Here is a 25,282-nt window from a genome sequence, read left to right as displayed (position 1 = left end):
GTCTTCTATAAAATCCTTTGTTAACAGTTTGAACATCAGAAAGATAGAAATAATGCAAATGAGAGGATGGTGACTATATATGGAAATTAATAAATATGAGAGGATGTGAAGAAGAGGCAGTTAAATGGATCAATAAATGAGGATAAATTATTTTAGCATGTGAACAAAAGCGTATTAATCAATGGGCTCATCAGGCTACTGGAGACTTGGGAGGGATATCAAAGGGAAGCTGAGGATGTTGCAGAAAAGCTAGATAATTCTCTCTTAAATAGATATTGATACATATACAGTGCAGGCCTATTCTCTATCAATAATAAAGCTTGAAGTGCTGTCAGTGACTTGATGAACAGGATTAATGAAAGGCAGCAAGTAACCAGGACTGAATGGTATGCAGATTTGAGTTCTTGAAGTGTTTAGCCGAGCTGCTGATGAAAAATAAGCAATCTCATGTTAAAACCAGCAGCTACCATCAGAATTGCATATGCTATACCTAAGTATAAAAATAACACTGCATATAGGTTTTGGAAGACAGAAATCAATTTATGAATAATATAAATTAATTGTAACAACTCTGGTAAGTGACTTGAAACCACTCTGAACAGCTTTATAAATGAACTGTATTCTTTATGTAATTGTGTTAAAAATGAATTGGGATATGTAATGAACAGGCCACTAAATAATGCAAAAAGTGTTATTATGCTTGCATACATTCAGCAATAGACCCACACCCAATCTGCTGTCCCTCATTACAGTGGTTCATAGGTAGGAGCAAACTGGAAAGAATTTTACAATATAGTTTAGCAAGGATATGAATAAAATGGGCATAATAAGTAGCAGATAGAAAAATATGAGTCTTTCTTGCTTTTCCAACTGTTAAGAAAATAAAAAAAAAGTATAAAAGATATAAAGAAATATGATTACATGTAAAACAGTTAATTGGTGGAACTCACTGATGAGATAAATTGAGGACAAAAGCTTACCACATAGCATTGTAAAGGGATTGGATGCTTATAGGGATAACAAGAATAATCGTAATTACACCAGATTAAAAAATAAATAATGGAAGGATAATATTCTAATGGCAGATCTTGCTGTTATTTGGTCTCTTGTACCTAAATAAAACAACTCACACTGGCTGCTGCCTGACACTGGGTGTATAAGAGGTATGCCAATTGGTCGGATCCTATCTACATGCTCCGTATCGTACAGAAGTTCCCTTCAACCAGAGATTCCTGAAATTTTTGCAGCTTAGCCTTATTTCAGAAAGATGGGCCCACTGGATATGGCTTTCCCCCTTTCCTTCCCTTCATGTCAGCTGTGCAAAGCGAGAGCTGGCAGGCAGAGAGTCTCCATGTGAGCTCCACACCTCCTTGGCAGGTGCTGCCACTCTGCAGCACACGCTGAGCTTCCTCGTTGAGATCCACTGCTATAAGGAAATTAGAGAAACAGTGTTTCTAACCCCACTGAAATTAGAGGGATTATAGTGCTATAAAACCTGCTAAACTGGGATGAAAATCGTGCTTACAGTTTATCTAAAGTATTCTCTTACTGATTTTATTTTTAATTTTGTGATAGGTAAGGTTAGAATCCAGTCAGCAGCAAAGAAACCCACTAATTGCTAATTAGGAAATGCTCAGCAATTCCTTTGTTAAGGCTTGCAGTTTTGCAGCAGTTGGAATAGCTGAACTATCATTTCCAAGATTTAAAAACAATGGCCTCCTAGTGCTACATAAACATATAGGGGATCTTATTCTACTGACAATAAATTCTATTCTACACCTCACCATAAGACGATAAATCTTTGATCTGCTAATAAACTCTTAATCTTTCACTGCTGCAGTATGCCAGTTACAAGGATTTTCTTTCTCTCTATTAATAGACTGACGACATTAAAGAGATAGCCCGGAAGACACAAGCCCTGCCAAAGGTGAACCCTAAAAGGCAACGAATTGTAGTCTTTACCCAGGGGAAAGATGACACTATAATGGCTACAGGTATATTTTTCAAATCTCTGTTCTCACTCACAGGAAATATTCTTGTTAATCAATTGCGAGTTGTGGTTTTACAAATTATAGTTTTTAAATGGTAGTCAGAGCATTTGGCTTCTGATGTTAGTCAGTGCTTCTCATCTCTGTTCTGCTTTTAACTCTTTTAAGATTCTGAATTTGAGAAGTTAATGTTTCACAGGAATGCCTGAGAATTTAGTTCTAGACATCTTAAGTTCTTTTTTTATAACATAGATCAAAAATATTGATCCAGTTGGTTTTACTCAGATTTTTATGACTTGAGATTTTATCTGTGTAGCCATCTTTGCTGCAAACAAGAACACACTATGCCTGCTGAGAACAGCTGTGCAACGGCATAGTACATTTAAACATTTGTGAGAAGGAGGAAGTGTAATCCAGTCCTAAGTGAATTTCCAGGCTTTTTTTTTGCTTGAAGCAGAAAATCTCGCTTCTATCTTTTCTCAGTCGTCTGCCCCTCTATTCTCAAAGGAATACGTGGGAAAAAAGGTGTTCTAGCAGGGATACAAGTAGTTTGTGCTGTCTAAATTGATGATGTATGACACACAGATTTAAGCATTATAAACATGACTGCCTACCTTTTGACAGTCTCTTTAATTTTGTCCACCTATGCTCCTAGACTAAATAAAGCTATTAAAAACATGTGCTGTGGCAAGCCATTTTAGTCATTCATTCCTACACAAGGTAAGTTATTACCCAAGGTTGAATTCCTCCTCTGGAAATCAAGTAAAGCTGAGGAAGCTTTGCACCTGAGGGACCAGTGCCTACTCATATGATATTCGCCTCAAAATCAGAATTTACTTCAGACTATGGCTGCGGGGCTAGGCACTAAGTAGGCATGTCACTGCTTTATAGATCATTCTTAGCAGCAGTTTGAATGATTTCTCCAGTAGTTGGCTTCTTCCTGTGTTTTGGTAGCTGCAAACGAGTTTAGAGGAAAGGAAAGCAATCGCTGAGAGTTGTGTGTGCGTATCTCACTGAGTAACGATGACAGCATTGCTTCCAGAAAGTTACTGCATTATGTGAATGGCCCATATGGAGGCACTCCACTGGAGTATTGTACAGTTGGCTGAAAAATAGCAGTATAAAAATGTTTTTATACATGAGCGAGTAATAATGGTAGTAAACCTAAATCTTATATGTAACCCTCCTATGCTCTTATTTAATTTTCACTGTGTACTTACTTTATTCTTCAAAATGAAGTTGTTAACAAATCCATTAATCCCTTCTTTGATATTTTTACAACTGGGAGCTTATTTGAGGACTGACACTTGCTAATCTTAGCAGTTTGTTCGCTATGAAATGAACTTAAATTAGAGAATGCACTTTATATGCATGATAAATGCAAGATGGATAGAGAGTGTATGCAATGGTGTCAGCTACAAAAGCAAACATGATAAATGTTAAGGCAGTTTTGAGCCGTGGGATAAGCTATTCAGTGCACAAGCATAGCTGAATCTCTTTGCTGTGTTGTTATTCATGGCAGCCAAATAAATGTCAATAATAAAAGAGAATTAAAGATTTTCATTTCCCAGAGGCAGTCCTCTAATACAGCTTGATCTTTCATTTCATTTGTAATTCGTTCTCATGTCAGGATGCAATCATTCGCTGGGCTCTGTGTGTCATGTTAAGTCATTTAATAATGATTAAGAACATAAAAATGCTTGGCCTGTGGGGCAATACTCAAAAGAGATACCAATTTGTTATTGTTTTCCCCCCCTTTTCTTTCCTTCAGTGTGGATCATCTTTTTCCCACCTTCTCATATTAAAATAATAATGAAAGGAGGAAAATGGGTCTGTTAATTTAGCCGATGATGATATCAGCGAATGGCATGGAGCACTGCTAACACTTATTTCAACACTCATTAGGGCTGGTTGTGCTTTAAAACCTGCAGGAAAGTTTAAAATGTTTCTAAATGGTCTTTGGAAGATTATCTCCGTTTAAGAGTAGTTACCTGTATAAAATCTGTTTCCTTTTGATAATGAACAGAAAACAGGTAACTTTTTGAAAAAGCAGGCTGTGTAGAATTTAGTATACTACATTTCTGAGGAAAGCTTTTTTTTTTCTCTCAAAAAGTTTCTTCCTAGATTAAATCAGTTTTTGCAAAATAATAAGTCAAATATGGATTTGGACATACTTTTAGGAAACTCTGCTTTACATTTTGTCCAAGTTAACAGTAATAATAACAATAAGAATAAGGCCATGGTTCCAGGATGTTTTTTAGTTGAAAGGTCAGCCGTGCCCTTTCTGTCAGTAGTGACTAAGCCTCAGAAGGTGTTGTATCCATGCAAGTGACTCTACTCTTTCTTTCTTTTTTTCTCCTATTTCTGTGAACTGTCCTACATCAGCTGTAGATATTACGATGGTCTCAATTTATGTCCTCTCTAAGAGTGTAGATGGAGCTACAGCTTAAGCAAGAACTGCAAGAAAATGAATTTCTCCTCTTTGTTTTCTCTTCTTTCTGTTCTCCTTCCCTGCCCATTTTCCTGATGGAAAGCTCTCTGCTGTCCTTCAATGTTGTGAAATCCAGCATTTACTGTGGACCACGGGAGTGGAAGTGAGAAGCGTGGAGTGGCCTGTTCGCTGGGAAGACACGGCCAGAGGGGCAGCTGCCCCTTGATTTCCTTAGTCCCTGCCCATTCACAGCAAAGCGGGACAGACACTACTGTGGCTGTAACAGCATCGCCAACGCAGCTCCCCGTCCCTGCTGAAGTTTCGCTTTGCTATCTGAGACAAGGTGGCCAGGGGCTATGCAGAAAGGACTGGATTTTGAGAGGAGTGCGCCTCTTCCATGAGGTGTGTGTAGTTTGAGTCAGTGGAAGCAAGGAGGGGATGCACTTCGATACTGCTGTGGCAGGAAGATATGTGGGGTAAAAGGAGTTGTTACAGGTTGTCCATGAAAGGGTACAGAGTCGTATCTGCTGAAAATTGTATGTGGAACTACTTTTCTCTTGTGGGAAGCGTGGAGAGAAGGCCAAATCATTTCAGTAGAGATAACTGTGGAGACAGCTGTTGATTCTTCCTTGTTTGGGAGTAGAGGGTATTGGAGGAGCAGAGGGTATGGCAGAAAGGCCCAGATAACTTCCAAAAAGAGAGAAATTGACCAAAAATGTAGACTCTAGCTCCGATAGACGAGAGAGCGACCTCAGATTGAGACATGTGAGAAGGATGGCCTCCAGCCATCTGTCCCAGGCCTGCTGCTGAGATATTGAATCAGCTCCTGAGGTGCTGCCGTTTACCTGTGTTCGTGCCCGCCAGAAGCATGGGTGGCAGCCACGCAGATGCTGATCAACGAGCACCTTAGAGGTCCATGCCACTGAATCAGATCATGAAAACAGTGGGGAGCAATAATTGTATCGGCCAGCGCATTCTTGTTTGTCAGGCCAAGTCCTTAGTCGTTTTGAATTATTTGTGTTTTCAATGGAAAAAAATCTGTCAGCTTATCATGAAGCACATTGGGTCTTTCTACTGTCTGTTTGTATCTTCTCCGTCACAACGCTCCAGCCTCAAGACCCCTTTCCTCTCCCTTTCCTTCCTGTTCCCTGTCAGTAGGAATAATTGCCAGGAAAGGCAAGCTCAAATTCAAGCTGAATGTGTTCAGCATGTTTTATAGAGAGGAAGGGACTCTTTAGGATTGGCACACAGGAGCTGTGGCAGATGAAATGCTGACTAAATTAGCTGTCAGATTCTAATAAGACTCTATGGAGCATGTGCAAATGATCATTGTTTTTTTACCTAAGATGACTGTGGAGCTTCTTGGTGACCATAAGAATTATTACAGACAAAAACATCCTATTATTTTGCAACATCAGTTCCCCAAATGATTGCATTGCTTTTGATAAAACTCTCTTAAAAAAAAAAAAAAAGAAAAAAAAAGAAAGAAAGTAATCTGATAGACACATTTGTGATCAAAACTTTCAGTACAGATGATTATGGCTTGGAAAAGCTGCTAATACCTGAAAACAAGGTCTATAAACTTGCTTATGTGGAAGAGTTTATTTGAGGAACAGTGTCAAATTAACACCCTGCACAAATGGCCATGCTGTTTGGCCATGCTAGGCCAAAGCTATCAGTGCTCTGGTTCCACTACCACAACCATGTTTCACAATCATATTCCTTTTCCCAGGTATGAGATTCTGTGCTTGACTGTGGGTTCCTGAGCTGGTAGGAGACATTTGTTTCATGTTTCAGCACTTTTTTTTTTTTCTCCTGTGAACACAAAAATACTTATTGTGGGTTGTGGGTTTGGTGGGGTTTTATTCTTTTTTTTTCTTCTTCTTCTTTTTTTTTTTAATGAGCTCATGCAGTCTTTATTTCAGCAGCAGGGTCTCTTAAGAAATGTACCAAAAATCACAAGCTCTGGCAACACCATATATGTCATATCTATATGTGTACTATAACATTTGTCAGAATCAAATGCTGTGAAATCTATCCCTTTTACAGAGTTGCTCATAACATTTTTAAACAAATTACTTTTAGTAAGATAGATTTTATGGCTGGTCTTGGCCCAAAGGGATATCTTTGGAAAGTCTGAGCAAAATCAGTTCAGCAATGGAAAAACATACTTTTATATTGAAATATTTGCATAATTCAAAAACAGCTGAAGCTACAAACTTTAAACTTGGCTTGTTTTATGGCTTTAATAGAGGAAAGAAAAACAATCCAAATTTAAAGAAAATCACTTCAGTATTTTTCAAGTTATGAATGATGAAATCTGGCATGTTCAGGCATGAACATAGAATTTTCCATTCTTTATTCCCCAACGTTTGCAAGACCACCTCTGTTAAGGGCACATTTGTAATAAGCTCATTTGTTAGAATAGGGCAATAAAGAATGAACTTATTATACATTCAAGTATTGAGACCTTCTTAATTAGGACTTATTGAGTTATTGATACCACTTATATCTTCTTCAGTTTGTGGGATACCTTGAGAATATTTCGAGAAATATATCAGCAGTGGCAATGAATGAGGTAGAATGAGAAAGATCTCACTTAAAAATCTCTTAGTGCACCAACTGCATGGTAAATACTGAAATAGTTTTGTGACTTTCTTCTTGTTATTATCCTTTGTTATTTAATCTGTTTAATAAGTTAAGCAGGAGGTACCATGTAACCACGTTAATAGGTGGCAATAAAACTTGCAACATTTCCAAATTTTAGGGCCTACCAGACAGATTTTATTGTTGAAGTAGTAGCAGGCATTGGCCTCTACCCGTTATCTGAAACAGGATAGTGAGCGAAGCGGATGTTGGTGTGACTAATCACCATCATTCTTAAGGCAATACGTGCACATGTGTTCATAAATTATAACTTTACGTGTGTATGAGTAGGACCAAACTGTGATCTAAGTGAAAGTAACAACAAAGATATGGATGATGTGTTGGGTTGGTTGGTTGTTTGATGGAACTTCTGTAGACGTGTTTTTTAGAAGGCTGCTCAAAATTTTGGAAGCTAGAGATCTTGAGAGTTGTTGTTAAATCAGAATGGTATGGTGCTGTATCCTTTTGTTGGGAATCAGAATGACTGATGCTTGAGCATGCTCTAAATAGAGGTCAGTAGGTTTTCTTTGCAGGTTTCGCTGCAATCATAGACCAGCACGTTGCCCTCTAAGCCTACCTATAAAACAAAGAAGTATTTATTGCTATTGACATTGCTGACATTTTATGGTGGGCCTGTTTTAGCTCCTCTTTCTACAAGTTACTTTATTTTGTTCTCCTCTAAGAAAGGCGAGAAGTGTTATAGTTTTCCTTAGTTCTAGTCGCTTACGTGCTCAAACTTTCAGTCAGGAAAATCTTGACTAATTCTTTTATGGGACAGCCTTCCTAGGTGGTTACACAAACAAAGCGTATGTTTTAGACCTATGGAAATAATAAAGAATAAAGGTTACATTGCGATATGTTAGTTTTTTCACTGGATTACACACTTGCACTCTTCCTTATTTTATCATATTCATAAATATAAAGACAAATTTTAAAAGTGTCTAATATAACAGAATAATTTTTTTCTTTGTCAACGAAAATATTCTTTTGATCTATGAAAAAGGAAATTTCAGTCAGATAATGGCCAATTATTAAGCAATAAAATACATAAATAGGCCAGAAAGCCCAATAGAATTATTTTTATTTTAGCTATTATAAAATATTTGTCATTTAGGAAACCAAAAGCGAATAATGAAAGTTTGTTGATAGGGATTAATGAATCACAATTTTTGTAACTGAGACTGTTCACAGTTTCATGCTGTGTGGGAGAGGTAGTTTGAACATTTTACTAGACAGCTGAAACACATTATTAAAACTTGAGTTCCTGGATACCAGTATCTTAGCTAAACTTAAAAGGGTATGAAAAACTGTATCTCAAAGAATGTTTCTACATACAGATATATGCAGATATGTATATAGATATATATAAATAAATGAGTGCCTGTATTTGCATTTTAGCATTCAGGAAAAAAAATATACCGTTAAGGTGTGAAAAATGCATAAGCATTTGGTGAAAGGCAATAAATAGGGACCCTCACGAATAGAGACCCTCACTTTTACCTTCCCTGGAAAGAACCAAATTCTTCTTCATAGGTTCATGCTGAAGACAGATAGTCTGCAGAGTGGAACTAGGATGACCCTACCTCATCCCATGAGGGGCTATGAGTTGATTCCATGATGGTTTTAAACTGATAAAAGTCACTGACTCATCCCAGGATACACATTTCCATCCCCTACTTTTCCACGGCACTGACGATACTTCTCATCCTCCATGGTGAACCAGTTCAGTAGTCTGCACTGAACAGCAGAAATCTATTTTGGTAGGGTATTGAGCTTTATGAACCTGCTTATTGCAGGGGCCAAGTGAGCACTAGTGCCAGCAGGGGAGCATGGAATGGGGGCAAGGATGATGACAGCATTTGCAAATAGCAGTTTAAATTGTTATGGAGCCTTAGACTGGGACGTGCTTTATTTTGAACATCAATCTAGCAACAAAGTTGTATTTCTAAAATCGGAAAGAAGGTGGCTCCAGGATGAGATAGTAATACTGTCAAATTATGTCCACAAAGCAATGAGTAAGAGGATAGAGCCAGGAATGTATCATCAGAAGGGAAATGATCTCTTTGACATTTCATATTCTAAAAACAAACAGTTTTATCATGGAACTGTAGTAAGAGAATGGTAGGATTGCAAAATCGGTCACTCAGTACTTAGAAAGTGCCGGAACTAATGACAGCCTGTAAATTTTAATTTGTGCTTTTTGCAAGCATATGTGACTGCTGTAAATTTGTCAAGGTTATCCCGTATTTTCTGAAACTATCACCTACCTATCTCCGTATACATCAAAGATAAAATTCTGGTGAATCTTAGTTTTTTAGTGACTGTTTTTGAATCTACAGTGTTCTTTTAATCTAAATGTATTTTACTGACTTTTTAAACTGTAAAAAATCTAAACTGCAGTATCAAATTTCATGAAAAAATAATTGTCCTCTAAACTTTTCATTAATGCTTTAAGTTTCAGATTCAGTCTTATCCTTTTTTCATACACATATTCTCTGTTGCTGCAATATTAAGTATTGGATGAAAGCTCAAAAACATACATTTTTTTAAACTAAAATCTGAAAAATAAGATTTAAAGAGTTATTATTCATAGGCTTCTCACCCCCGAACACTTGAGTTCAAATCATACTAATAAGGTAGATATTTATGACAGTAGTCAAGTGGAAAGTTTTTTATCATATCATTCATCTACCAATAATTTTTAACAAATGTATTTTCTGTTTGCTTACTCTAATTTGATGTGATTATTTCTTTCATTGTAAGGAATTAAATGTATGACTTGTTCAGCAGGTTTCATAACAGATCAATAGTATGTTGGCTTAACTTTTTTTTTTTTTTTCTTCCTGTAGAGATGTGGGAAGATCAATGTCTGTAGTGCCCTAGGTCATGATCAATACCTTTAATAAAACTTCCTCTTTTTTTCCTTTTTTTTTTTCTTTTTACCTTTGTACAGTTTTGCTTTTATTAATGAGCTTTTCCTTTAGTTTCAGACCATTAATGGTTTTTGGATAATGTCATACTGCCCAAGGTCAAAGCCAGTTTGAACTTATAACTCTAGTTATCAGTAATTAAATCTATTGGATGAGCTTAGATGTGTTAGAAAACATAAGAGTTTGAACACAGGATGAAACACTACTTTTTAGAGGCCGAAAGTTAAAACAAAACAAAAACTCAACCTTCTGGGAGGATAAAACATTAAAGCTTTTTTTTTCCCCTCTCTTTTTTTTTCTTATTAAACAAATAACAATTGTCTTATTTATGGATCTCATGTGTTAACATGCCAAGTAACTACTGTGGCCTTGACAGCTCTTCGATTTAAGATATTAAATGCTCCATGATAGAGTTTTATGACATTATATTGCCCATTTTGCAAGACCAATTTGAAATAAGATAACATCTTTTGCTCATTGCTGAAATTCTTCATGGGAGGCTAGCGATTTAACAAAGTATGCACTATCATCTGGAACGCTTGCAGAAAATATGAAAATGTTGTCTCAGGGGCTCAACCAAATGTTTTTTTGAAATCAATGGAAACAACTCATTACCTTCATTGGGTGTTGATTATGGGCATGGAGAACTTAAACCAATCATGAATATTAATGGTTTCTGCTGATTCATTTGTCTTTGCGTGTGTTGCCCCTTATCTGTAATCTCTGATTCACTTTTCATAGCCTACCTAGAGGTTATACAAAAAGGAAACTTTATGTATACTGAAAAATTTTATAACAAATTTTACTTTAAGGTATCTTCTCTTACAAATGAGGTGCATAAAGAACTGGACCTTTTGACCACTCCACCTGGGCAGAGTGTCTTGTGTGGAAGATCATTTCTTCCCTTATTTTGGCAGCTTTAGCCTTGTTATATTAGACAGCAGTTCACTTGATAACAAGTCATCTGAACAGCAGAATTGTACTCAGAAGGCGCTCTACAGGCTCCACTAGCCTATCATCTTTAATTTAAAGATTTTATTTGCCATTTTGTCATTACAGTTGAATGAAGATTGTAGAAAAGTTTAAATTGTAGTTATCTGTGTCATGCTTTTGCTGTAAATGATGGAATTTGTGTTTTCAGGCCTCTAATCTTCACCAGCCCAAGCAGTCACTGTAAAATAATCTCACAGAATGGAAAGAAGGTAGAATGTGCATGTGTTTGGTGGCCCTGGTAGAAAATCAACTGCAGGAACAGACCCCTTGATTAGAAGCTTCGCTGCTGTAACATCCAGTGTCAGACAGTAGAAGTCTGGTTGAAAAGGTGTCTGAAGGGACATATTAGCTCTAGAAGGGACAGGTTGGGGATTTTGGCTAGTGGAATAAAAATGGGCAAAATGGGTGGGTTGAATGGGTCCTCCTTCACATAAATTCTGCAATTTAGGAAACATTTTCAGTATGACAGCTAAATATCTAGGTCTAACACTAGAACGAAAAAGGCCAAATGGTCTTTGAGGCCTCTCAAAAACTGTGATGTACCCCATAGTGGAATTTTGAGGCTTTATGAAGAGGTTGGTTCAGTGGTTTCCACAGTAGCTTTTATATGTAAAGCAAGGTTGGACAGTATAAAATGCTGCGTATGAAAAGCTCTGCATGTGTTATTTGTATACAAAGGCCTGACCTCGAGATACCTGAACATAATATAGATGATGCAGTTTGGATATTAACCTCTGGATACCACAGAATCAAAGTTTATGTAGTTGATCCTGTTTGAACTAAAGTAGGCTCCAATTTGGCTTTGCCATAGCTGTTTTCTTTGTAATGAATAATAAAGTCAGTAAAATAAACAGATATGACTTAAAGTATATACAGACAGCAGATGTAGTGAGTATAGTAAGCACAGGCTATTTTTATATTGTTAGTTTTTGGCTTTATTTACAGAATGACATAACAATGATATTTGTTTAAAAAGCATACGTGCACTCATCGGAAACAAGATTTGAATTTTGGAGGGCTACTTATGCTGATTTTGTTGGCTGTGCTTTACTCCCTGTACCCCTCACCACCCCTGCACTCCCAGTTCTTCCCCCAGCCCCAGTGATTAGCAGGAAAAAATACATCAGAGAGAAGTCTAGGGAAGCAAATATTTATACCTCTTGTAATGCAACACTGTGATATTGTACCGGGAACCTGGAAAGAAGCCTGGCCAGGCATTGTGGCTAATAGCAATTGATCACAATTGAAACTCCAGAGCTCTATTTCAAATTGTTGTCTTTATAAATTTGATAATGGGCACATTTCCTTGGAGAACATAAAAGTGCAATATAAACTGTGCATGCCCTCTCTTTCCTCCCCACCTGTCCAACGACAGAGCTCTGTTTGTACAGTATATTGTTGTCACTGACAACTGAATAAGAATTTTTAGGAGCAGTTGGCTATCAAATGATGGCAAATTTAAAGGTTATGCAAATTATGCCAGTACAGCCCAGCTTGTTTCAGACCCCTTTTCTCTATTATCATATCAATTGAGTCAGCTCATAGTAGACAAAGCAAGGTTATGGGAACCACCTAGAGCATCATGCACCATTAAACATCAATGCAGCGTACATGAACATCTGCAACAACGATCTTATTAACAGAGGGGATAACGGAAGGCAATAAACAGCTTTCTTAGTCACTTAATTGTAAAAAATGTAATAACCTAATACTTGCATTATTTATCAAGAGCAAGTTGGTCAAAAATTATGCATTGTGGTGAATTAGATTACAATACCTACTGCACATTGTAAATTGCTGCACAAATATGAACTTCCATCTGTGAGCAGTTAAAAGCAGTAGTTAGTAGAGTGCTAATAATGCAATTTTCTTTTAATCTCCAGTGCATTATGGGGTATGAGTAAGGATCTGCCTCTTGTCCTGACGTTTTTACAACTGGCACCTGAAGATGGTTTCTGGATTTCCTGTCTATTTAGGCATCTAAAACATTTCAAAAATCAAGTGACAATTATTGTGTAAGGCAGAATATAGAAGCCATTAACTGGTCTTTTTGCGTGCAACCAAAACAGATGTTTAGAGAAACAAAGCAGAACATGTTAGATGTTTGTATTGGAAATGTAGTTACTGGATGTCACCTTCTGGGTGAGATGCCAAACTGATCTAGAAGACAAAAGCACATGAAGCTGTGATACCAAATTGCTTTGGGAAATGACTGTAGAAATTAAAGTATGTTTGAAATTGGAAGAAAAGGGGAAATGGAGTTTGTTTCTCCAAGGCCAGAGCAAGCAGCTAGGAAGAGGCGAGGGTGGCTGGAATCAGGGGACCTGGTGGGCAGTGCCAACCTCTTCTCCTTGGAGACCAGGAGCGCTGCTCAGTTCCCAGCGTCTCCTCCGAGAGCTGCTTGCGGTTAGCGCGACAGGTCAGCAAAGGCTCGAGCTGCCTGGGGGCAGCGCCGCTCCCCCAGTTTGTCTGTTACTGCAAAATGAAGAGGCAGCTAAGAATGGAATCAGAATATGTTTTATACTGAATTAGGTCTAATAGGAACAAGTAACTGGCATTTTTTGGCGTTCTTGTCACATTTCAAAGTTGCGGTTGAAATGATCTCGCTCTGTAGGATAAACAGAGTTTTAGCCTGTATGTCCACATTAAATACAATTCTGGCTTTTAAAGCAGCAATATCTGCTTCTTGCCTTTTTTCATGAAGTTCTTTATATTTATGTGTAGCAGCAGTGTATCCACATTTTATCTATATATCTTCCTTTAGTTGCTGACTAATCTTGTTTTGCAGACTGGATACTCTTTAGAGCAGGGACTAGTTGTGGTTCTTCTAATATATATGTTGGAGGCCAGCCTGGCAATATGCAAATACAAGTAAAGTTTAAAAGACTTAAAAGATCACAGATTGAATTTAGCTGCACATGCCAATTAAAATTTAATTTTTTGAATTCTTATAGTTGCTCCCAAAAGATCAACATCTTGTGTTGTTTTGTTCTAACTAAAAATTGAATAAAACTGAATGACTCAGCAATTTAATAGTTTTGGAAATAAAACTTCTAAGAGAGAAGTAGCTGAAGTGACCGACTGTTCTGAACTTGACGCAGTTCTGCAGAAATGAAGAATGGAAATTTTTAATTTGTCTCCTAGGGTACTTGTTTTTGTTGGGCAGCCTGTTTTTATAGTTTGGGGCTTTCTTGTAAATGACAGGTACGTGTGTATTGTAAAGCCTGTTGCGTTACCTTTCTGAGTGCCTGTATCCTATAGCCTTGCATTAAAGGGCTTGTTAGGCAAACACAGGATTAAAGAGCTCTGCCTTTCAAAACTGGCATCTTGTTAACTGTATCCAAATGAATTGAATTTAGTTAGCTACATAGTAAATAATGTAGAAATTCATTATTGCATAATTTACATTAAAATGCATGCATAATTATTTTAAAAAGTGGTAAATTGAACATGCTACTTACAGCAGTAATTAGGTAATACTTACAAACTGATTAAGTGTTCCTTCAGAGATTGTAGGTTGGGGTATTTAATTATCTAAGAACTTATTTGCAACTAATTTAGGGGAAAAATAAACTCCTTCACTTTGGACCAAATCCTCTTGCTTGACTTGCAAAAGTCTAAAAGAATCGAGTTAATCTGTTTTTAACTGCTGTTTTAAGAGCAGGATATTTTCCCTTTGAGATTAATACAGATTTCATTGAAAAATGTATTGGCATCTTCTCAGTGATCTAAAACCTGCAAAAAATGGAGAAAATTCATTTAGTAAGGAAGTTTCATTCTTCAAAAATAAATAAGTAGTCTAGACCGATCTTAATTAAAGGCTACAAAGAATTTACAAATACAGTATGAGAAGAAAAAATAAATGTAAAAAAGTTCTGACCTCTGATTTAAAAGGATGAAAAAACAATATTTCTACATGTAATTTGAGTATTTAAACGCAATGCTGTAGGATTTCTACAGCATATTCCTGAGCAGTGTCCAAAAATATAGTATATGATTAATAAAAAAAGGTAGAAGTGTGTGTGTGTACATCTATATGTGTAGAGATGTACACACGCACACACACACACACATATACACACATATGTATGTATTAATTTATTTTTAATATATTAAGGAAAGGCTGTCTCTTTCGTGCCGAGGGACCGACTGTATGTATGAAACTAAATATAAATTCTCCCAGAAGAAAAAACTCCTTCAAAACTGCTCTGTAGTGACCTAATGTTCACTCCTTCTCTTTTCAGTCTCACTGATGCTCAAGTAAAACAGAAATGCCTTGGGCCCATTTCTGCCTCCACTGATGACCTATGCTTCTCAGATTATCATGTAGCATAAACAAAGCTGTCATATAACATGGCATTTATTTAAATGATGTGATTTCTGTGCTCACTGCTCTGAAACTGAGGTGTAGCTAAGAAAGCTTGCAAATTATGACAGGTGTGTGTGTGCCGCATTAGGACCATAAGCTTAATGCATAAAAATGTATAATGCAGTCTTTCTTCTTCTCAAAATCAGATTATAATGCTGGTTTTCTCCCCTTTTTAGCCAGTGTCTTGATAAGCTTTTGCGTAGGAATTGCTTTGACTTGATTAAGGACCAGGGTTTGTCAGAAAAATCTTTTTTAGGATGGTATTCTGATGGTCTGGCTTCAGTAGCGGTTTAAAATATGTCGGTACAATAGCATGAAATGGAAAACAAACATACATGGATTCCTGCTAGGATGTGCGTTAAGGCAAGCAGTAAGTGAAGTGCATGCTCTGCTTTCTTAGCTGAAATATATTTTATTTTTGCCTGATCTACATAGCCAAATTTTAAGAGCTTAAAGGGCAGGTGGGAGCAGGTGGGTGTATGTGTCAGTGTAGCCTGGACACGCAGATGAGATGTATTCTTTGAATTAGACACTGAAAATTGGCATTTGAGTTGTCGTCATGCTCATTTGTTTTGATGTGTTTGAGCAGTGTTGATTTAGGTATAGAAACAGAGATTTGTTCGTAGTACCCACTCCTGTATACAGCTCAGAAATTACTATTTGGGGTGGGGGGGCGTGTTTTGATTTTTAAAAAAAATCTTTTTATGATACACTGGCATGTATCCTTGCCAAACCAAATCATGTGGAATTTACAGTGCCAGAGCAGAGATCTACATTTGTTAATATCTGAGGCCTGACCATGCAATGCAGGAGTTAAGTTTATTTTAACCCATCTCCTCTGATTTCAAGACTGATTTTAACCTGAGCTTTTTATAGTATTTCCAGTTGCTGCGTTGAATCAGTGTGACATTTGCAGAAGTTTTGAGCTTTTCCTAATTCTGGTGCTTACGACTTCACTTCCTTTGCCTTTCTTTGACCTTCAACCCTTTTCCTGGTGCAGAGAGAGATCAGAGGAAAATGATTTAATTCTGAGCGCTACCTTATGTCTTCAGCAGCCGTGCTGAGAGAGGAGAGAGCATTTTCTGGCAGTTCAGTGGGCGCAGTTTCAGCTCCCTCTGAAAGCTGTGCCTAGCGGGCAAATGGCAGTAGTCTCGTGTGCTCGGAAAGGCTTTTTCAACAGAGTTCATTGCCATTCTAAACTTTAAACATTGTGACACATGCCAGAAAAATTCAGCAGCTTGTTCTTTGGGCAGTTTTTCCATATATGTATATATATATATATATAAAAATTACATTAGCGCCGAAGTGAAGCAAAGCCATAGTGTCTTCTGTTGACCTCCTCATGCTCCCCCATCTTTTACATACAACTACAATGTTTTGTTTAATAGTACAAACAAAATAATAGCAGAAATAAAGTAGAGCTTCAGATTATGGCATTGGCAGTGATAGTATGGAGAATTTCAAAGGTTGAGTGGCTCTCACCTTCTGTAAAGTAAACAAAACATATTTGGGCTGAGTCATGAGGTGATGCCGTTACATTTTTTACAGTTGTTGTAACTAGATACAGAGATACAGAGTCAGATCTCGTAATGGTATAAATCAAGAATTAGTTCAAAGCAGTGGTGTGGTACTGCCTGGAATCCATAGAGAATCAGGCATAGAGGTTCAGTGGATATACACTGGGTGCAAGGACATTGTTTGAGTTTGCATCTCTGTTAATGGCTAGTGGAGAGAAAGATTTCCTACGAATTTGTTCCTTTAGAGCAACCTTCTTCTGTTAGCTCTAATCCTGTGATTTAATCAGCTTTAATCAGATGCTACAAATATGAACTGTGAACAAAAATATTCTCGGCTAGATAATGAGACAATGTGTGTGCCTGGGCAGAACTGTAAAGGGGTGCCAGGTCTCAAGGACATCTTTGCATTAACTTTACCCTAGAAGAGAGGGAAAACAGGGTCTGCACTGTCATTTCCCTCTACAGATACCTTTCTGTGGGTCCACGAGTAGAGCCATAGAAGATTCAAAACCATCATATTCCTTCTCTATTTCTACTGTAAATGAACTAGTTGCCTCTAAGGGACAGCTCTTTGCATCCTGGCCAGCATAGCTACATGCACTTTCTTTTGCTTAGTGAGCTGCAAGGAGAATTTTAGCCTAGTAGCACTATCTGGATCTTTTATTATGTAAATATATTAATAAGTTGTATCATACCATAGGCATACAAATGCATAGTAAATGGCAGCTATTGTACGACTCACTTTGAATAACATTGTTTATTATTATCAGTAAAGAGTTCAGTATTCCTAGATATAAAGTTTTCTTGGCTACATATTGAACATGTTAGAATACAGCATCCTTTGTTGTGTATTATTAGGATATTTGATTACAGAGATCCCAAAGCATATGGCTGACTTGCATCTCACACATTATGCTATTTAACTCATTGACTTGCACAAATAAATTCCTTATTTCTCTGTCAAGCTCAAGATAGCTGCAATACTAGGCCACACAGTGCACAGAAATAGATGTAGGAGAGGGGAAATGTTGGCATGAAAACAAGGCAAAGTTAATATGCACACAGAAAGTGCCAGGGGGTCTGTAATGTTCATGCAGAGCAGCTATCTGAAAGTCTCAGCCTGAAAATGCAGGATCTCATTCCGTTTGCCTTGAAATGACAGGTCGAATCGACACTGCCAGGCTTGAAATACGTGATTATAGAAAGTCCAAGTGTTTCTAAGTGGGAGTTCGGCACACAGTGCTGTCCCCACGCTCCCCTATGACTTTGGTCAGTTCAGTGCTGATCCTGCTCTGAGAATTACACCATTTGTTTGGTTTATGTATCAACTCTGAAATCTGTGTGTCAAATACAGCAACAAGAGTAGTTTACCCTGTAGAAGAAATGGGAGAAAATATCATTATCTTGCTAATTTTGAGAGAGGCATTAAGGTGCTAAGGAAAGTGAAGAAGCTTACAGCCTGTAGGCTTCATTTTTTACCTTTTGGAGAGAGGTTACAGCTCAAAATCATCCAAGCTGACATGAATTTGTTCCAAATACTTTTCTCATTACTCCTTACCTCATAGCTGTCCAGAGACATTTATAGGTTTTGAGCTTAGGTTTCTCTCCTCTGTTATGTTTTTCCTGTCCTTTCTTTCTCTTTCTTTTTATCTATTTTTGGCCCCTGATCTAAAGAAAATGAAAGAGGGTGGGGGTGGGAAGGAGATGGGGCAGAATTCTGCTTTGCAGTTGTTCTTTTTTTACAAGTTAAAGCTCCCAGAAGAAGCATGAGCCTGGCTCCATCTTGTAAGCATCTGTACTGCCACTATCAGCCCAAGGATCAAAAGCTTATTTGAGGAAATAGCTAGACGTTTTTTGTATGTATTTTAGGACTCCCTCATTTTATTTTATTTTATTTTAATACAAAATTAAGGACACTCCAACACGTTGCCCATAAGAGTTCTGTTACAGGTAATTAAATGTAAGTTTACACATTTAATCTACTTTTAAGAGCAAGAGAGACTGGTAAATGACCCAGTTAAGGAAAGTACTCAGCCTAATTGGATGTAATTATTGCTTGCTGGTGTTTATTACTGTACTAAGAGTAGACTTGTAGTCTGTAATTCTAATTTGGTTTAAAGACAGACCTGTAGTTTTTGCAGCTATCATCAGAGTTTGATTGTTTCAGCTAACATGATGAAACAGAGCTCCGTTCATCTGGGAGCCTGAATTTTGCTCTGCTTTAGGGTGGAAGGAGGACTGCTTTTTCAATTAATATTGTTCTCCAGTTATTTTCTCTTTAGACTGTTTTACCTGAATAAATTTCTTGTGCTAGACATCCTAGTGCATATTTTTGTCTGAGGAAAAGAGTCTTGGCATCTTTATGTATCTAACGTGACAAACAGTAACCACATTTACCAATGAGCTGGTTTTGTTTCGTCCGTGAATATTGTCTTCAGCCTAGGAAATCTCTACATTAATTATTTCTAAATCATCATTCTAAAGCAGTGGTAGTCACTGAAGTTACTCAGCAATGTAAAATCATTGACGTAGCTGAATCAGAGTCCCAAGATTTCAGATTTCATGAATGCTTGTTACTAAATTTCCCTAATTATAGACACCTTGCTGCAGTTTATCCTCCCTGTTCTGGCTTCCAAGACATGATAGCACGATGGCATGTTCTGTATCCGAGTTTGTTTACCAAAGAAGATATTTGTTGCTTAAAAATAGAACACTGGATATTATGCCCAGGGGAGCAGCACTTGGATTTCAAAACACTTATGTAATTATTCTTTATTTCATAAGCTCTCAGAATGATAAATGAAATATGAACTGACTTTGAAAAGCAAGGCCACTGATGACCAGTGCTCTTAGGTGTCTCTGTGTTCACTGTGATGGATTTGGGAGTTTTAGAATATAATAGATCAAACAAGAAAATGGAATTAAAGTAACATTAAACTCTCTAAAGCAAGTATGTTCTGAATCCTGATTTGTGCTGCATCTTAATTCTGTTGTGCCTGTTTTTTACAAGACTGAGATCAGTGAGAGATGTTAGCTATTTTATATGCTGTTACATAGAACTGGAAAGGTAACTTAATGGGAGCCTTAATTCTGTGTGACCTCATTTATTGTGAAGGATAGAAAAAAAATCAGTTTTATATTGCTGTATCTTTTAATGTGTGTTGCTGTTAAGTATAGATTTAAACAGGTCAGTGTACTATATTATGTCAGTAGAAGTTCTTATAAGTTAAAGAAACATAATTTACTGTGTTGTATATGTGCAGTATGTGCAGATGCTAATATCTTTACAATGCAGTATGTACTTCACAGCCATGCTCCTAAATCGTTAATGCTCCAAAACATGAGATTATTGCCCTACTGGAAAATATGTGAAGTTACAGAGAAGGGGAGACAGAATGCATGACCCAGGGAGAGGTGGAAAACTGTGATCAATAAAAAAATGCTTGGCCTCATACCAACTGCATTCATTGATATGTTTGGTTTTTTAGAATAATTCAGTTTTTTAGATTTACATCTACCACAGAATAAGAGCTCTTGGTACAATGCTTGCTTGAAAGTACTAGAGGGAGCTTAGGGAAGGCAGCAAGCAAGACTCAGGAGGAAAAGCAAGGAGAAAGGTGACGGTGAGACATTTCATTTGTGTAAGTTTGCTTCCTTGATGCCAACCCCCCATTTACGGCCGTGTACACGGGATGCCGTGTGCAGTCCGTGGGCGTTATTCACTCCCTGTGCCCAGCACATATGCAAGTGAGTGCATGTCCATAATGTAGAACATCTGTGTGTGGCTGTGCACACTCGGGAGGGAACAGGTTAGTTTATTACTATGTGTCTTCAATAGATTTATCACTTTACTGATTGTTTTTGCATTATCTGGAGCAAATCATATATAGTTTCTTATGCAATGGATGAATACACTCTGCTCTCCTGGCAGAGTTGAATATAAGACCTCTCTCTTGATTTCCAATTCAAATGAATTCTGTTAAAATTACTGAAAAACATTGCTCTTGAACACTTTCTTAAGAGTACAACACAGCATTGAAATGGGTTTCGGAATGGCTTTCGTAACAGGGTAGAGAGCAGGATGCACTGAGAACTGACTGAAACCTGTTCTTTAATTGGAATATTCATCTTCTGTTTTTCATTACCCTTTTTCCTTTGCCTCTCATGGATGGCTGTTGCTAATGCCCCCCTCCCCTCCTGGTGGGCCAGCCAACAGTTCCCTCTGGAGGCAGCATCATTATATCTGCCTGGTTCACTTAGTAGCAGATGGTGAGGAGCAGTAGAGCTGATACACTGCATTTCACAGAAACCAGGATCCTTCTGGTACCTCTGCAGCATGCGCAGCCTCGCCTGATTTGAGACTGTGAATTCTTTATGTGCTTCCCAAACTGGGTTTCCTTGTTTGCAACTGTGTAAGGCAGTTAAGACTGATTTTTACGGTATACTCTGTTGCTGGGCAGTGAAGAAACTACATACCTACCTCCAGCCTTTAGCTTTTGGGGGATCTATTTCCCATTTTGTCTATTTTTACCAAAAATTAAAAGAAGGCAGCTCTGATGGTTTTCGTTTTCACTGGTTGACAGGCTCTTCCCCCCCTCCCCTTTTTGTAATTCCTGCTGTCTGCCAAAGGACAATCTGTTTGCTCAGAGACAGTTTAATGCATCCCGACTACCAGAGGCAGAACTTCCATTGGCTCTCTTACAGGGGTAATTTACACTTTAACAAGGTATTGTGACAAGGTGGTAATTATATTTTTATCACGTCATTATGACATTACCACCTGGAAAGCCCTAGCTGATTAATTAGTGGCATATATTAAATTTATAACCCTAGAACTCTAAAGTTATCATACCTAAGTGGTGTAATTATGTTGAGCTGTGGTGTGGCAGTGAATTGGAGGTGAGGATGCTGAGTACCCACCTATTGAAACAGGTTTAGCAAGTGCCAGTAGAGGGCAGGGAGCTGCACAGGAGGAAATACTTTAAAAAAAAAGAAAGAAAGAAAGATGATGATGAAGTCATTAGACTCTTGAAACCAAATCTAGTCTGATTGGAGGCTCCTTGCACGTATACTTTTTTTTTTTTTTAAAACAAAGACATAATTTGAGAGCACTTCAGTGCTACTTTGATATATTTGATATAAGCACTCCTTATTTCACAGTTTTGTTTTAGTTAGGCCACATGCATTCTGCTTTTTTTTCTAATATAACAATTTCTGTTGAGCGTTTGGAGGCTTGCACTGGCTATTCTGTAGGCTACACCACCTCTCTGTGACTGATAGGAAGCATGAGTTTTGGCATTTCTCTTAGCGTTCTCCATCTGTCCATGTGTTTAATGGTATTCTTATCAATTTACTTTTTTTTTTTCCCTTGTCCTTAACACTATGAGATCAAGAAAGGAGATGAGGCTGAACATAATTATGAAAGCATCCACAACAAATAGCTTGATCAGCTGTAGTCACATATTCCTCTGCAGTAAATACAGACTGAATTACAAGCCAAATTTATTTTTATCCGAATTATTATGTTAAAGATCAGTGTTCCAGTTTTGAATTGCTTTGCTCTAAGTCGGATCTGCAAGTAACTGATGTTCTCTTCTCTTCTGTTATAGAAAATGAAGTAGCTACTTTCCCTGTGTTGGTGAGTGATCAGAGTGAAATTGTGGATACCAATGGAGCTGGAGATGCATTTGTTGGAGGTACTCGTTACTTCAGTCTCTTGTTTTTGGAGATATTCGTATTAATCTGTCTATAAACACTGCCATTTTGTTTCACTTGACTCTCCTTTTGAATGAACTTCATCCTTTTAGGCTTTCCTCTGCATCCTGAAGTTACGTGATTTAATTAAGTTCTGATTTTCCAAGGAAAAGCGTGTTCTGTTACTTTAAAGATAATATGCTGTTATGCTATACCCTGGTCGTTTTCGTGAAATTAATTGTGTCTGTCAGACTGTTGCATAAACAAGCTGCATCAAGTACTATATAGTGTACAGAAATCCCTCCTGGCTTAAATGTTAACACATTGTTGTTCTTTAAACAGGTTGTAGTGAATATTAAACAGTATGTTAATAAGTGAGCATAATGTCTTCTGATCTTGTCAATTTTCATACAACATCTGCTTCCAATACAATTATTTGGACATCAGAAAAGAACACAAAGGGTTAATTTGTTAAAACAAACGCAGAAAATATCTGGCATTGCTTAATATCCATTTGCAAACTTACTATTTCTTTTGGCACAAGCTCTAAGGGAAAAAGAGGATGTTATGTCTATGCCTGTTTTAAAAAATTATTCAACATAAACCAAAAACCAATCTACTCCAAAAGTTCTGTCATTCATTGTAACCTTCATACATGTAGTTGTGTGATACACTGTGGCATCCTGAAGGCTCTAATATCCAGTAAGTAGTAGCTTTAAGGAGCTCCATTAGTCACTAATTTACTGGAAACGTTACTAAAGAGACTTTATAAATAGAATTCCAGGGCTCAGTCATGAAACTGGGAAGGGGATAGCAGGGAGTGTGTTACCCAAATTAAAGCATCAGAATTGGGCCCCACTTCAAGAAGGGATTCAAAATAAACTCAGCCTTAAGCATATGGATAATTCCAGCCTTGCTCAATACATCACTTAAACCCATGATAAATGTTCAGTATTTGGTTAAATGTGGATGAAAATTGGAACGTGATTACTCATTTGCTTCAGTGCTTTTCTGAATCAAAAAGGGCAGAAATAGAGGGAAGCGCATTAGGTTGTGTTATCCATGCACCTTTTAGTGCACACTTGTCACTCTCTGTTATTCCTAAGTAACATACAGGGCTATATTTGAACTAGTACATAAAAAATGACTGTAAAATAAAGAAAATCATCCTCAAGTGCTGGTCCCTGCACACATGTGCTCTGTCTCAGCTGTGCCAGTAAGCTGCAGCTCTCGTCATGGAAACAGAGAAAAGATCTGGCCAATTTTATTTTCAGGTCCTGAAAATAGTGATGGGTAATGCCCAGGTGGGCAATACAGTAGAGACCAACCAATCTTTGTTTCTTTTGACCTGCCTGCCATATTTATCTCAGGCGGTATTTATTACAGTTATTTTGTTTTTAGACATTATTTCAACTTTTGGAAATCAGGAGCTTTTCTTTTAATAATCCTAATTCTGTTCTTTCCTAGTTTAGCTGTAGGAAGATTATTATAACTAAATCGTTAGGTTTTAAGAACTATCAGGTCTCTCATAACCCTCTTTAAACAATATCCTTTTCCCTGGTGCTGCAGTAACTGCTCTTTTTGTGTGAAAGGGCTAAACTTTGATGTTAGTAATTACTTGGAACATACTGAATGGATTCATTGACATGAGCCAAATCACACCCTATTCCAAATTGCTGCCTTCAACACTGCCAGCAGGAGTTCAGGTACATCTCATCAGGCGGGCCCTAGTTAGGTCCATTGTGAGATTCCTTTTTGCAGGTGTCAAAGAGCGGATTGCAAGAGTCTGGAGGAAAATGGTGGAAGAAATGTTAAACTCCCTGGGAAGGAAGTGGGAAAAAATAGACAAAAACTACTTCTAAAAGATCAACTCCTCTTTTTAATTCCAGGTCTGTTGAGGTAGCCTGCCTGGATGCAGCAAGCTGCAGAGTCTTTTGGGGAATCTGAGCAAAGATCCTGTGCTGTGGTTTATGGATATATGATTTGACTCAGTTATCCTACAAGTTGCACTGAGGCATCAGATTTTTTTTTTTGTACAAAGGCAGTGCTGTCCAGTGACAGTTTGGTACATGTGTTTCTCCCCTGAAAGGAAAGGATCCCAGCTATTTTCTTCTTTATAATATCAGTTGGCTCAGCAGTGACAAAGCTATCTGAAATCTGAATTGGAGCCCTACCTGAGTAGCAAGCATGTGCTAAGGTTCTCATTGCATCATATTTCACTCTGCTGTGACTCAGAAACCATGAGCTTTTGAATATCTATAGTTCTCCCATTAGTTTCTGAGATATCCTAGTTCTCCTCTGTCACTCCATAAATAATAAATTGTTCATTTATTCTCCTCAGAGTAGAGATTTTCCTGACTTTAGTCCAGATGGGAGGTTTGGGAGTCATAACAGTCTAGGTACACAGCTGATTCTGTATGCTGTAGTCTCCTTCTTCATGGAGTCATTTCATTTTCCTTCCCATATGCGGGAAATAGAATACTGGATGGGATTGGCTTTGATTTTGTCTGGATTTCATTTGAGGGGAATGCCAGTATTTATCAATATCGCACTTTTAATGCATTTTCAAAGTATATATTTGCAATAGGAAAAGTTTTTTATTGTCTCCTTACCAGAAAATTCTACATAGTAATGTTGGTAATACTACTCAAAATATATATCTTCTGCTGATTCTAACATCAAACCAGATGCAGTGTTGTTGACCTGTCATTTTT

The 25,282-nt window shown here is 37.5% G+C and overlaps 1 protein-coding gene across 2 annotated transcripts in view; it reads left to right on the top strand.

Annotated features, from left to right (window-relative positions):
- ADK (adenosine kinase) overlaps nt 1-25,282 on the top strand; it is a 258,310-nt gene that overhangs the window by 217,216 nt on the left and 15,812 nt on the right. For both annotated transcript variants that reach the window (XM_088526442.1, XM_088526443.1), the window contains exons 9-10: nt 1,880-1,994; nt 22,484-22,570. In XM_088526442.1, the coding sequence (XP_088382568.1) occupies nt 1,880-1,994; nt 22,484-22,570 (202 nt within the window). The remainder of the gene's footprint in view (nt 1-1,879; nt 1,995-22,483; nt 22,571-25,282) is intronic.

The sequence above is a fragment of the Tinamus guttatus genome, unplaced genomic scaffold (genome assembly GCF_059628265.1).
Source record: "Tinamus guttatus ecotype Peru unplaced genomic scaffold, ASM5962826v1 Tinamus_guttatus_pri_ptg000246l, whole genome shotgun sequence".
Classification (NCBI taxonomy): Eukaryota; Metazoa; Chordata; class Aves; order Tinamiformes; family Tinamidae; genus Tinamus; species Tinamus guttatus.
This window is presented reverse-complemented; position numbering and strand designations above follow the sequence as displayed.